General features: G+C 36.3%; 1 protein-coding gene across 4 annotated transcripts in view; it reads right to left on the reverse strand.

The window, feature by feature from the left end:
• The window catches only part of LOC149532113 (Zn-dependent exopeptidases superfamily protein), a 172,860-nt gene that overhangs the window by 141,980 nt on the left and 16,094 nt on the right, over nucleotides 1–14,786 (reverse strand). For 2 of the 4 annotated variants that reach the window (XM_089811778.1, XM_089811777.1), the window contains exon 2: nucleotides 8,991–9,073. In XM_089811778.1, the coding sequence (XP_089667904.1) occupies nucleotides 8,991–9,072 (82 nt within the window). In that variant the 5' untranslated portion in view covers nucleotide 9,073. Of the gene's footprint in view, nucleotides 1–8,990; nucleotides 9,079–14,786 lie in introns of all 4 variants that reach the window. The other 2 variants (XM_089811776.1, XM_089811774.1) reach the window with 1 other exon arrangement.

The following is a 14,786-nucleotide window of genomic DNA, read 5'->3' on the forward strand; positions in this document are numbered from 1 at the left end:
ATGCTCCGCTATGAATCATCCAAGTATTCTTGTGAGTGTTTAGTTCACTTGATAAGGCTAAAATGAAAACTGAGTTTTCAGCTTTCTTGACTTCAGCTATAGAAGCATGGGTTTTGGTTCTTTTTGGGCAGTACATGTGAGTGTCTCTAAATTTATCTTGTAGCATTATATTTTAGACATATCTCTCTTTTTGTAAGTTTGTTTAGAATTATTCTTCCCCCTTTTTCATTTGAAATTTCGTTTCTTTTCTTTATTGTTTGTGTTTGCAAGTAGGGCTTGTATTTCTCTCTTTATTTATACTAATCCCTCTCTAATTAATCTTGATTCTTCCTGAGTGCAGTCATTCTTAAGTTGATCAAATTTAGGTAGTTCGGGCTATGCACTGATCCCTTGAATAGAGGCTTCCCATGAAGTTGGTAATCCTTTTAGGGCTATCAAGGATGTTCTTTAAATGTCTACATGATTTTCAATAGTTGATAGTTGATCTTTTAATTCTGAAATTCTCATAAAATATGATGTAATTGTTTCCCCTTTATTCATCTTGATATGAAGAAGTTGTTTCAAGGTAAGGAGTCTACTTGTATTATTGATTTCATATGTGTTTTAAAGATTCATTAACATATGATAAGCAGTTTCCATTTTTTATATAATTGGTAGTATATGATCTTCTACAGCATCTATAATAATTTTCATGGATTTATTGTTATGTCTTTTCCATATGGTTTTATCTAGTTCATTGTCGAGCATGGTTTTGTTTTCTTCCACATATGATTCTAATTTGAGTTCTCGAAGAATAATCATTATTCGAATTCTCCGTGATACAAAGTTTGATGCACCTTTGAGTCTATATTCGAATCTGAAACTGTTCCCCATAGTTGCACTTTTGAATAGATTTTATGTAAGTCTGATTTTGGATAGTAATTTCAATCATTTATTTGAACTCTATCAGTTTATCTCTGATACCATGTTAAAGAATATGGATTTAGTAGTTCAAACTTTAGATGTTTTGCCAGATTTATTTCAAATACTTTAATATTTATGATCTCTCTCCGAGATTATGATTCAAACTATGACTTTGCTTTACTTTGCAATATCTCTTTTGTTTCTACTACTATGTATAATGTAACCACATATTATTGATGAGACTGAATTATGTTCGTCATTGCATGCAAGTACTGATATTTAGTTTGTTATCAATATTTTCCTTGCAGTGGTGACATTGTATATGTATTGAAAGAGAGAGTCATCACCCATATAGGGGCATGACTCTACATGGCTTATGCCACGTAGGGTCATGACCCTACGTGGTTGATAACTCTTATAAACCTTTAATATTATGCACAGTAATGAACCAGTGCTTAAACAACCATTGAACATATTAATCATTGCCATATGAATATCGGGCTCTTAACTATATTGAACAACTTAACATGGGTTATACTTATCGTGTAATATAGTCATTAATAACTAATGCATGATATATATATATATATATATTCAAATTCAATTATGATTTATTGTGATAATCCTATATCATCGACAAATAATTCATTGGATACCAATTCTCAAAATGAGAGTCATATTTATAATCGCATTTGCACAACTTAGCCTCAACATTACACCTTTCACTAAAGAGGCTTCAACTTCACAACATCATTTTATAACATGTAATAAGATAAAGTGCATTAATAAATATAAAGCCTCGTAACTAATGCAATAAATATGACTCGATTGAATAAATGACAACCACCACTGTGTCAACATCCGCACTACCAGAAATAGCAACTGGCCAAAAATAGACTAATTAAAATTAACAAGTCTACAACAGAGACCCCCAAAACCTATTGTCAACTCACGAGGGTCAAGATGATGAGCTAACCAACCTCAAGTCCCGGAACCTACTAAAATGGGAACATTACATTTGGCCAGCTTTTACAAAAAGTTTATTAGGCATTTTAGCAATGTTTGTGGACCCTTGACTTAGGCAATGAGAGGGGAAAAGGAGTTTAAGTGGACTAAAGAAGCAGACAAGAGTTTTGAATTGTTAAAATAGAAAGTTATAGAACTGCCTGTTTTAGCACTTCCAAGTTTTAATAAGGTGTTTCAAGTAGACTTTGATGCTAGTGGTAAGGCAATTGGAGTTGTTTTGAGTCAAGAAAGTAGACTTGTTGCTTACTTCAATGAGAAGCTGAATGAAGCCAAAAGAAAGTATTATGTTTACAACCAGGAGTTTTAAGCTATAGTTCAGACGTTGAAGAAGTGGAGACAACATATTTTTGCCTAAGGAGTTTGTTTTATATACTAGTCATCAAGCTTTGCAATATTTGAATAGTCAAGGAAAATTGAATCAAAGGCATTTGAAATGGGTTGAATTTTGCAAAGTTACACATTTGTTTTGAAACATAGGAACAGGAAGTCTAATAGGGTTGTAGATGTTCTTAGCAAGAGACAGATTTTGCTAATAGAGATGCAGATTGAGGTTGTTGGGTTCAAGGAACTCAAAAGTTTGTATCCAAAGGATCTTGATATTGGTGAAGCTTAGAAAGCTTGTACAGACCCTGTTACTCTAGATAGAACCAAGTGATTGGATTTCATCATCTAGGATGATATTCTAAAGTCAGTTGTGCATTCTGAGGAGTTCTATGAGGGAGAATATCATCAAAGAGAAACATAACAAAGGGCTAGCTAGACATTTTGGTCCTGATAAAACCATTGCTCTGGCCACTAAGAATTATTATTGGTCATAGTTGCAGCAAGATGTCAAGAAGTTTGTAGAGAGGTGCAGAGTTTGTCAGATGGCAAAAGGAGCAAAGCAGAATACAGGGCCATATCAGCCAATACCTGTACCAAAGAAGTTATAGGAGGATATTAGCATGGACTTTGTTCTTCGTTTGTCGAGGACCTAAAGAAGGCATGATTCAATTTTTGTGGTGGTCGAGAGTGTTAAATATATTAGCTTTATATGTAATTCTGTGAATTATGATTCAATAATTATTTAACATTAAAATTGATGTAATGTTTGGATGGAGATATATTTGTTTGTGCCTTATATAAATTCAGGAAATATTACATGGCAAGCTTGGCAATATTCTGGGTCCCGCACACCTTGTTGGAATCCATCATCATCAGTCAGCAATTACGTGTTGCCTTGAAAGTGATCGATGAAGGATATCTGTTGTTATTAGTTACATTCTCTTTAATCAGCGACAGTTATAATATGAATCATCTCTCGACAGCAGTGAATCATGTTAAAATATATACTCTCGACTTTTCCTTGTACCCCGTGTGTTGGCAATTTAAAGAACGCTATTTTCAAGAATGCTTTGGTCCGTTATTTTCCCCATGCAGATTTTGCCATCTTCAGACTTATATTTGCATGTGTTCTCTCTTGGTTTTTCTACTGCGTTTTTCATATATTGTATTTGTTGTTCTGATGAAGCGCTCAGAATCATCAAGTATTATATTGTTATGCTCAAAATCGTCAAGGATTATATTGTATTGATCAGAGGTGATCATCAAGGATTATATTGTATTGATTAGAAGTGATCACTTCCTTCTTATGATTTATATTATTATAGAGAAGCAGCTCTATATAATGTACTAAAAGTTTCTTATCAATAAAGGATTTATTTTTGTGGCTCGGTTGTTTCCCTCAGTAAAGAGGGTTTTTCTCAGGGTAAATGCAGATGTCTTTTGTTTAAGTTTCTAGTCTAGTTTTAACAGAGAGGATTTCCAAGATGGCATATTTCATTCCTTACAAGAAGATTTGATGGCGTTCATGTGGCAGAATTGTTTTTCAGAGAAGTGGTAAGACTACATGGTCTACCAAAGAGCATAGTTTCAAATCTGACACCAAGTTTATTGGGTAATTTTGGCAAATGTTGTGGAAGAATTTAAGGACAGATTTGAAGTTTATCTCATCACATCATCCACAAACTGATGGACAAACAAGAGTAGTGGATAGGAGTTTGGGGAACTTGTTGAGATGCTTGGTTGAAGATTAACCAAAGGGATGAGATATGATTTTACCACAGGTAGAATTTGCATACAACAATTATGTCAATAGGAGCACAAGTAAATCACTATTCCAAATAGTGTATGGAAGCTAAGTTACCGATGCATCTAGGATAGAGGGGGGGATGTGGATGTTGATGCATTCTGGTGCGCGAATGCGTGGGGGATGCTGCCAGGAAACGCTTCCTTCTCCTGCAAATGCGCACGAGGTGCTTGGGAGAGCATCCGGAGAACATCCGGGCGCATACCGTGAGCATCCAGATACTTTGAGCAGCCAGTCACTTAAGTGACTTAATAAAACATGTGCTTAATATGTTTTTTTATTTTTTTATTTTCTCCTATTTACCTCACAACCCTAAAAGAAGCCATTCATTGCCCATTCTTCCCATTTTGTTTGCAGCTAGGCTCTCTTCTCATTTGGTCTCCATTGTGCCATTCTAAAAGCAAGGTCATTAGTTTTGAAGGGGATCATTCATAGAGTGTCTATTGAGCTTCCACAAAGGACGATTAAGCATCTAAGGTAAGCATTCGATCCATTTCACGAGCTTTTTTAGTGATTTTTTTAGATCTTCATGAATTTTTCAAGTTTTAGAAGAATTTTTTCAAAAAAAATCTTTTTTTTTAAGAAATGAAGGAATAAGTGCAGTGATCTTTTTTTCGTTTTTTTTTAAGAAATGAAGGAATAAGTGTAGCGATCTTTTTTTCGTATTTTTGTATTGTATATTTCGACTTGTATGTTTCATGTTCATAGTTTTTTTAAACATTTCTAAGTTAATTTTTTCTATTTTCTTATTAGATTCATAGTTTCTACTGTACAAGAATGGCCACTATTGATAGTCAAAGTTCAGCAACAGGGCAAGAACGAAGTGATAACTTCAATATTGATGTGGCATCTCCATTATGGAGACACACCACAAGATCATCACAGGTTTCCAGAGGTGGGTCATACATTTGGAGATGCAATGTATGTCATAGTAAACCATTCGATAACTCATGTTCTCGGGTTAAAGCTCATTTTATGGGCCTACTGGTAAAGGAATAGCATTGTGCAAGGGAAGTAAGGATGGAAAAAGGTTGAGCGATGCACAATTAGCCGGATTCATAAAAGAACAAGAGGTTGTTGATTGTTTAGTGAGCAAATCAAAAACAAGTTTGTACAAACCTTCATCTACAAAAAGCACAGTGAATGTGCCCATTGATCATGTTGCATCCTCCAAACATCCATTCTTGGAAGTGGGAGAGAAGGAGGATGAAGTAGAAGTTATTACCCGCAAAAGAGGTTTGTTGGATCAAGCATTCAAAATGGAGGCAAGAGAGATTGTTGATGAAGCAATTGCACGTTGCCTTTATACCAATGGTCTTCCTTTCAATTTGGTAAGATTGCCATATTGGAAGGAAATGGTTGCAGCCATCCTTAGAGCACCAACTGATTACATTAGCTCCGAGTTTGAAAAGGTGCGTACTACTCTTTTGCAAAAGAAAAGATTTCTATAGACAAAGCTCTTCAACCAATTAGGACATCTTGGAAAATCTCCGACATAACTATTATGTCTGATGGATGGAAAGACACAAGAAACCGACCATTGATAAGTGTGATTGCAATGTCCCCCAAAGGCACAATGTTTTTGAAGGCTATTGATTGTGAACGACAAGTTAAGGATTCACAATTCATTTCTAGATTTCTCATTGAGGAAATAGAGATGGTGAGTGGTGAGAATGTGGTCCAGGTGATCACAGATAATGTCACGAATTGTAGGGGTGCAAGTGCTTGAATTTGAATCTTAATACGACCATATTTTTTGGACACTGTGCACTGTACACTCTCTCAACTTGGTCATGCAACAAATTGGCACCCAAATAGATTGGGTGAAGCAAATATGCCAAGAGGGAGAGGAGATACAAATGTTTGTGACAAACCACCACATGTCACAATCTATATTCAAATCATTCTCCAAGTTTGAAGGTAGATTTAAAATTGTAATTAATTAGTTTCATTTATTTATTTATTTTGAATAAGTTTTATATTCATGTTCAATTATCAAATTTCTTGTTTATAACTTCATTTTATATTTGATGACATATTGTCAACTTGCTTATAGATTTACATCTCATACTGTTGTTCTGAAACAACTCCTCAAGGTGCAATCAGCATTGGGCCAAATGGTTATTTGTAACCAATGGGCTATATGGAAGGCTTCAAATTCAGAGAGAGTATTAAAGGTTAGGGGTATGATCTTGGATGAGCATTGGTGGGCTCGTGTGCAATTTATATTAGATTTCACCGAAACTATCATGACTATGCTACACTTTTTCGATACAAATGCACCTTGCTTGGGGGATATGCACAATGGCATGGACACCATGGTAGAAAAGGTAAAGCTTTCCATACAAGTACATGAGACTAACCCCACAGAATGTGAAGCCCTATGCAAAAAGGTGGAGGATATCATTCATCATCGTTGGGAGAGGATGACTACCCCATTGCACCTCCTTGCATATGCCTTATCTCCAAGGTACTACAGCCAAGAAATACTTGCTATGCCGGACAGAATTGCACCATATGTAGATGAAGAAGTTGCTACTGAGTGCTACACTGCATTTGCAAGACTCTTCCCAGATGATGAAATGCACAAAAGGCAAGAATTTGGCTTATTTGCTTCAGGATCAAAACTTACTCCATATGCAATAAAGGACCAAAATGACATGGGAGCTATCACATGGTGGTACATGTATGGTCAACCATTCAAGCATCTACAACCTCTTGCAATCAAGATCCTTTCACAAGTTTTCATTTATTTATTTAGCAATTGTATTCTACACTTTAGTGTTTAACATTCTCTAATTTGCTTTTCGTTTGTATGTTTAATTTTAAATTTTTATGAACACTATTCAGGTTGCAAGTTCTTCTTCTATTGAACGGAATTGAAGTACATACTCCTATATCCATTCAGTGAAGTGCAACTGGTTGGGCTCAAAGAAAGTTGAGGACTTGGTTTATATACATACCAACTTGCGTCTTTTGTCATGTAAGGAGGATGGATACAAGGGTCAACCAAGCTTTGGGGTCAACCAAGCTTTGGGATGTAGCCCTTGAATGTACAAACTTGAATGCAACACTTCAGGATCTTATTATGATGATGGATGATGATGTTGATAACATCATAGCACGTGCATCTAGCACAATTGGAACCATGCATGGTTCAAATGGACTTGCAAATGTTGCAGCAGGAGAAGATGATGAGAATGAGGATTTTTTTGAGAATCCTTATGATTTTGAATGACTGAATGTGATTTGTGAATCTTGAACCTTGACTCTTGATTGATCAACATTGAACCATGAAGTATGTTTTGATTTTGTAATTCGAATTGCATTGGAATCTTGAACTTGAGTAATTTAGTAATTAGACAAAACTGTTATTTCAATTTGATTATGATAATGATTCAATGAATGGTTTATTTTTGTAAATCTGTGCATCCAGGCGTCAACACCCCGCACCCGCATCAGCATTAGCATCAAAACCAGAATCGGTAACTTAGTATGGAAGTAGTTCCAGAAATGCTTCTAAATAAGAAAGTTGGACAAAGGGGAGACAAGTAGAGATGAAGCTAAAGATTTTACAAAACACTTGAAGAATATTTATGAGGAGGTGAGAAAGCACATTACCAAAATGAATACACAGTACAAGGCTAAGGCAGATGAGAAAAGGAGCCACAAGGAATTTCAGTTGGAGATGAAGTCATGATTCATTCAAGGAGAGATTTCTAGAACCTTCTTTGGCAGCGTAAAATTGTCTATATACAGAAGGTTCATAAGGCTGTCTAGGATAGTTCTGGGATATCAGTGGTGGCTCTAGCTTACAGAAAATTGTAAGGAAAACGTCCATGTGGCTTTGCATGTTGTATTTTTGAAATTTGTAATTTCATGCTTTTGGAGATGATAAGAAGCCAACTTTGTGCTCTTGCAACTTGTTATTTCTCTATTTTTGTTTTGTGTTTGTGTTACTAAGGGGAGTATTGTTCATCAGTCTCTATGCATGCAACATATGGAGAATTCCTAAGGCTTCAAACCATGTTGTGTTGCATTAGATAATTGAGTTCTAAAGTGAGAGATACATGTGGAATATAATTGAAGTTTCACTTTCTTTGTTTTCATTTTTGTATGGTTATTCCCTAGCAACTTTTGGAGTGGGTTGTCTATAACTATTAAGCTTGTTTTCTCTAGTCTAAGCTGGTGAAAGACATAGAATGAATAGTTGAGCCTTGGGCTCCCATATGACATGAGTCCAAAGATATTGACAAGTCCATGATATACCCTTGTGAAGCTATATGTCAAGACTTACTCGGATATACTAATTGTCTGATCTTCCCCTTTGACATGGGATTATTATGGTTAGGTAAGGACGTATCCTAGGTGTTACCTAGGGTTAAAATGCATTCATTACCAAAACTATGCAATGCATACACTGCTTATGGATGAGGTAGAATACCAAGATATCCATGTGATTTCACCTTGGGGTTTCTCAACTCGATACCTTCCAAGGTTGGTATTTCTAGTTTTCAACCAAGCAATATGTCCCTAACTTAACATTTTTTAATTTCAAATCATGGAATCTATTCTGAATCATTGTTCTCAATTTTCAAATCATGATAACCGTCCACATCTAATATTTTCAAGAAAATTAGAATGATCATCTTACTCTAAAACAAAGACCGGACTTTGCCAAATCATGGACCCAGCACAAACCAAGGATTCAATTGTTTAGACATAACAAGTGAAACCAACCTGTGTAAACATTTGTTGTTGACAAATTCCATGAAATTTTAATGATCTCACCAAAATATTTTGTAGACACATGAAATTAGACAAGAAAATAACTTTATTCAGAAGAAGTAAAGATATAAGATTAAAATATATTTAAATTTTAGCAAGACATTTCTATAATAGCATTTAACTTGCCACAAAGTAGTCATCATACCTGTGGCATGAAATTGTGTCCAAGACTCGTTCAAGAAATCAATTAGTCCATCAACGATTGAAACCGGGCTATCAACGCTCATGCTTCCCTTACCAGATAGAAGGAAAACACAAATCAGACTTATGCACTTATAAAGACAGTTAGGCCAAGCTTCTGTAAATTTTAAGGAAACTTATATTTTTTTAAAGCTAGAAACCTTGACAATTTTTATCTCAAAAAATTCCTGTGTTTCGTAAACTTTTTCAAAAAATTAAGAGGACTTCTAGTATTTTTATGCCAAAGCTGACTCTAGGAACAATAAATAAGTGTGCATACTCAGAAGTTAGAACAAATTTATTAGGCATTGTAAGACAGTCTTGGTTTCAGATTTCCTGGACTAGGTATTAATTGCTAATTATGATAAAGATGATAATGATTGTGAAGTTTGTCCCTGAGGCAATGCAGTTACGCCGACTTAAATTGATTAGACTTTGTAAATCTATCTTGGTTTAAGATTCCATGCATAGTTTGAAAACTCGTGACAGGACAAAAATCAGATAGACAAGTTAACGGACAATTTACTTGGCTGCAAGAATAAAACAGTTATAATTGTCATTTACAATAACGATAGTGACTACTTTAAAAATGTGTACCCGGTCTACAGCAACAACACACAGCCCAGTGAGAATGGGGTGTCCTCCACCCCCAGTTTGGGAACAAAAATAGATGAGCAACTTGACTTGTATGATTGTAATGTCTATCTCTAGATTATATCTTCCTCCTTACTTCAAAGCATAAATGTTAGGGGAGAAGATCTTGCAGTTGAGTACCCTAACATTGTGCGTATAGAAATACCATATGGAAATTTCAAAACACCCCCAATTTTTTGCAGAGGCTTACTTGGCAAGTCCCCTGCTTATAAGTTATAAGTAAGGTTTTACGGTTATATCATCAAATATGATGCTACATCAGCGTACTTTTCTCCAAGGTTTCCAAAGAGGCTCAAAAAATAGTGAAAACCACACTTAGTGCACTAGTCAAGTTTTGCTGGTGTGCTGATATGGCATCACATGATTGGTTGCTTTTAGATTTAACAAATACATTTCATTCAATCATGGGTACTTATCATTAAAAGATAACTAGGTTATGACCGTCAATTATAATAAAGATAATAACTGTTAAGGAGTTCAATGTTTGAGGCATCACAGTAACACTGACCTAAACTAGTTAGACTTTGTAAATCTGTTTTGGTTTAAGATTTCCTGCATAGTCAAATACTCACAACAGGACAAAACTCAGATAGGCAACTTAATAGACAATTTACTTGGCTCCCAAGAGCTAATAAATTATAATTGCTGATTGCAATTGCAGTAGTGACTACTTTAAAAATGTGTGCCTGGCGTACAGAAGTGTGTTGAACCCCTAAAAGTGAGATCACCTAACCTGGACGGCAGTGATAGCTGCCAATTGTGAAGTTTCATCTCCTTCCAGAAAAATCAGGAAAAGATTAGATTGCCGTCAGCTGTGCAGTCTTATCTTCCATAGGCAGAAAATAATCAAAATTTGGCCTTTAATCTTCTAGTATGAACTACCAACTTCTTGAAGAAGCTCAGTTTGTCTTGTAGTGACAGTCATCTCTTAGAAGTAAGCTTTATTACGATAATAGATAAGCTTCTATTATTAGTTCATGGTTATCTGTTTGTAATCTATTGTAAATATTAGGATGTTTCTAATATTTAGTTAGCTGTAGTTTCTTTTAGCTAGAATAAAATATTTATATTCTTTATGTTCGTTTCCTAAGGAAACATCGCTTTATTCTTTTGTATATATAGACCTCTCGGTCTGTTAATAACAAGCAAGTATTTTACCAATTACATCGTAATATGGGATCAGAGCCAATTCTTTGAATTTTTTCGAAAAATATTATAATTTCTTATTCAAAATTATTAGAGCAATATTTTTCAAAATTATTTTTTGTGATATCTGCTTCTTAAGGCCTTTTTTCTAGGACGCAGCTATCCTCCATCCAAACAATGCAATTCACCAATTTTCAAAAAATCGAAAACATCATGGATTTTTCTGAAAATTTCAGCATTTGATCTTCATGATCTGCATTGTTTGTAGTCGAAAACAACAAAAAATCTGGAAAAAAATCACTACGTTTTCGTGAATCTAGAAAAAAAAAAGGTTGACTTTGTCTTGTCTTTAGTACATTTTGGATGGAGATTAGCCTGTCCCCTGCAACTGGTGTCTGTTTTTTTTTGCACATTTCCGCCATTTTTTGTGGTTTTTTTGCAGCAGGGTCATTTTCATTCAAAACCCTAGTTTTTGTACCGAACCAAAAAACTTTATACAAATTCTTAATGGGTTTTTCGAGATCTCAACTAGGTTGTTTGTTTTTTCTGGGTGCCTTGATTTTCAAGTCAGCAGATCTGGAAACCAACAACATAATCTTTTCGAGTTTTCCAAGCTCTCTTTTGGGTACCCCTTCAAATTTTTTGGGTCTTCTATCTTTTGCCTTGAAGAATGTGCCTTCACAGATTTTCACGCTTTTTCATTGAAAAACGTGTTATGGCATCTTCAACTAATATTTTGCTCAAGGGCAATTCAAAATTCAATGGTCGGAATTATAGCACATGGAAGCATCGAATACTAGCAATCTTTGAATATTGGAATACCCATCAGATTGTTCTAGGTGTTACAAAGCGTCCGACTACAACTGGTATTGATCAAGATACATGGGATCTCAATAACCGGGAGGCGGTACTACTAAAACTATTTGTCACTAATGATCAGCTCCCTCAAATTTCATCTAGCAAAACAACTGTCGAGATATAGGAGCATTTGAAGAAACTTCATGAGACTTCTGACAAAAGCAAAGCTTTTTCCATGAAAAACATATGTATTCTATTATCATAGATGAGCAAACATCGCTTCAGGCTCACCTGAATACGATTCAAGAAATTCGTGATCAGTTGCTTTCCATTGGTCACAAGATGGAGGAAGAGGACATTGTGGTCATAACCCTCAAAAGTTCCCCCAAGTCCTACGAGCATTTTATCGAAACTCTCAACATCACTTCTACTAGTGTTGATCTGAAGTTCACGGACCTCTACACGCTTCTACTTCAGCAAGATCAGTCGAAACAACAGTTCAGCAGTAGTTCCAGCTCCACTTCCATAGAGCAAGTCTTTGCTGCTAAATCCTTTCAGATGGATAAAGGCAAGTCTCAACAGAACTCTACTCCATCTTCATAAGGCTCCCAGAAGAAGAACATTCAATGCAACTATTGTCACAAGTTTGGTTACATGAAGGTTGACTATCAAAAACACTTAGCTGCCCAATCTAAGCAATCAGGTTCGCAACCCAAAGCGAATAGTGCAAAGAGCATTGAGCAGACAAAATTTGCCTTTTACGCCTTCATGGCTAAAAACTTGCCAATCAAGTGAAGTCGTCTGCCTAGTACATTGATTTAGGTGCCTCTCGTCATTTCACCCACCGCAAGGACTAGTTCACTGACTACTAACCTTATTCAGATTCTATTATTTTTGGTGATAGAGAAGAGTACACCATTGTCGCTAAAGGCAACATTGAAATTCAGTCTGTTGGGAGGAATCTCATTTTCCTCAATGTGTACTACATTCTAGAGATAGGTCAGTCAGTTACTACGACATTCTCCACAGTTGGATGTAACCTTCAGTTCACATTAGTGTATCGTCACTAATCGTACAACTTAATCAATTGTTGCATTAGGTCTTGAGGATCATGGTCTTTTCCGACTTACTGATTCTGGTGATTCTCAGGACTTAGCTATGGTTGCTCGACGGTCTTTTGTTAGCACACTTTGGCATCAATGGTATGGGCACTTAAATGTGCATTATCTCTCTTAGCTTGCTCAGGAAGAGCTTGTTCTCAGTTTGCCAGAGATTTAGATTCAGCAACTTGGAGTTTGTGATGCATGCCAGGCTAGGAAGCAACATTACACACCTTTCCCTAGTGGCAATTCATGGTGAGCTTCTCAGATACTTCAGCTTGTTCATGCCGATATCTACGGCCCTATGGCCACTCCTTCTGTTATTGGGTCCAGGTATTTTCTATTGTTTGTTGATGATTTCAATAGAAAAATGTGGGTGTATTTTTTTTAAAAGGAATCAAATGCATTTCCCGTATTTCAGAAGTTCAAACCTTTACTTGAAAAAGAGTCGAGGAAATCTATTATTACTCTTAGGTCAAACAATGGGGGGAATTTTGTTCTAGTGAATTCTCTAGCTTCTTGGATACTCATGGCATCAAATGTCAGTTAACCACACCCCACTGTCATGTCCCCATTTTTGGTGACAGTTCGATTTAATTAATTTAATTAATCTGGTTGTCCAAAATAATGAATATTTTAAGGACAACTAATTAATTATTTAATTAAATAAATAAATATTAAAAGATAACTTTATATTTAATAAAGTGACTTGGATTATAAAAATATTTAATAAAGTCACTTGAGGGATAAGATCAGAAATGTTCTAGAAGTCTCTGGAGAGGATGGAGAGAAAAGAATAAATAGGCACCCCGGGGCTCCATTCGAATCAGGCAGTTTTTATCTCTCTTTCGATTTCAGATTGTGATTCAATCACGGGTGCATTGTGGAACCTAAGGTTTCTACAATTGTCACAACTGGCCATTGAGAACGCTAACTCTCAATTGGTACGCAATTTTGAGGATGTGAAATATCATCTGAATTATTGCAGATTGGAGGTGACATTCAGTCATTTCATCAGAGCGACTATTTGTGGCTTAGGGCCAAGTTCGGAAGATTGAGTTTTGAGGATCACTTTGAGTATTGAGATTCGAAGATATAATCTATTTACAAGGTTCACAGGATCAGTGGCAGTATTGGACAGAATAGGGAAGAAGGCAAGTTTCCTAGACAATCCTCCCAGCCAGCATTTCCGTATACATGGAGGAAGATTTGAAGGTGATTAATAATCCAATTCAGTTGCAAAGCATGTAAGAGCTTTGACATCCGGCAGGGCGGCCTCCCTCATTATAACGCAATCAACATTAAGACCAGCGTGGTACCGCAAGTTTGAAGTTTGGCGGGTGATTGTATTATACCGGGCAGAGGTTAAAGGTGGAACTCGAGCTGGAGTAGAATCACTCTGCCCAAAGATCACCCACATTCATCGTGGACTGCCGAAGGATAGCATAGACAGCACATTTCCAGTCAAGCGCTCTGCACACAACGCGCTCTGCTTCCGCTCCCATATTCGGCAACGCGTTTTCACCTGGATCTCAGCGGGGTAACTATAACATTTGGGCGGGGTCAGTTGTGATTAACGGGCGTCAAGGTTTCAGATCCTTTCTCCCCACGCATTTGGGATCTTGCATCATTTGATTTGTCCGACGGCTAGTTAATTACACCCATCGAATTATTAAGAAGATTGGCAATCCGGAAACCCTCTGTCTTCGGCAGCAATTTAATGACAATAACAAGATCCCGATCAGGAAGGGAGTTTAAGATGTCTGTGCGATTTGATATGACCCGGATATCAGGCGAGCGCCATTCTGCGGATTACAAACAAGAGCGATTCACCTTGGACTAGTGGTTAAGACAGTCAACAGTTGGATTCAGGGCAACCTTGGTTCCGCAAACTCTGGGGGTGCATTCACATAACAAAGACTGTGATCGGTATCTCAGTATTGAGAAATGTAAGGTACATTCTTTCATGACTGATACGGCAGCGATTTTCCAGGTTTTGATATATGATTAGGAAGTTAAGAAGTGCCATGATTGTATCTTCCTTGTCAATACAATTCAGTACA

This window comes from Cupressus sempervirens, chromosome 11, assembly GCF_028749045.1.
Source record: "Cupressus sempervirens isolate cs-2001-9-10 chromosome 11, ASM2874904v1, whole genome shotgun sequence".
Classification (NCBI taxonomy): domain Eukaryota; kingdom Viridiplantae; phylum Streptophyta; class Pinopsida; order Cupressales; family Cupressaceae; genus Cupressus; species Cupressus sempervirens.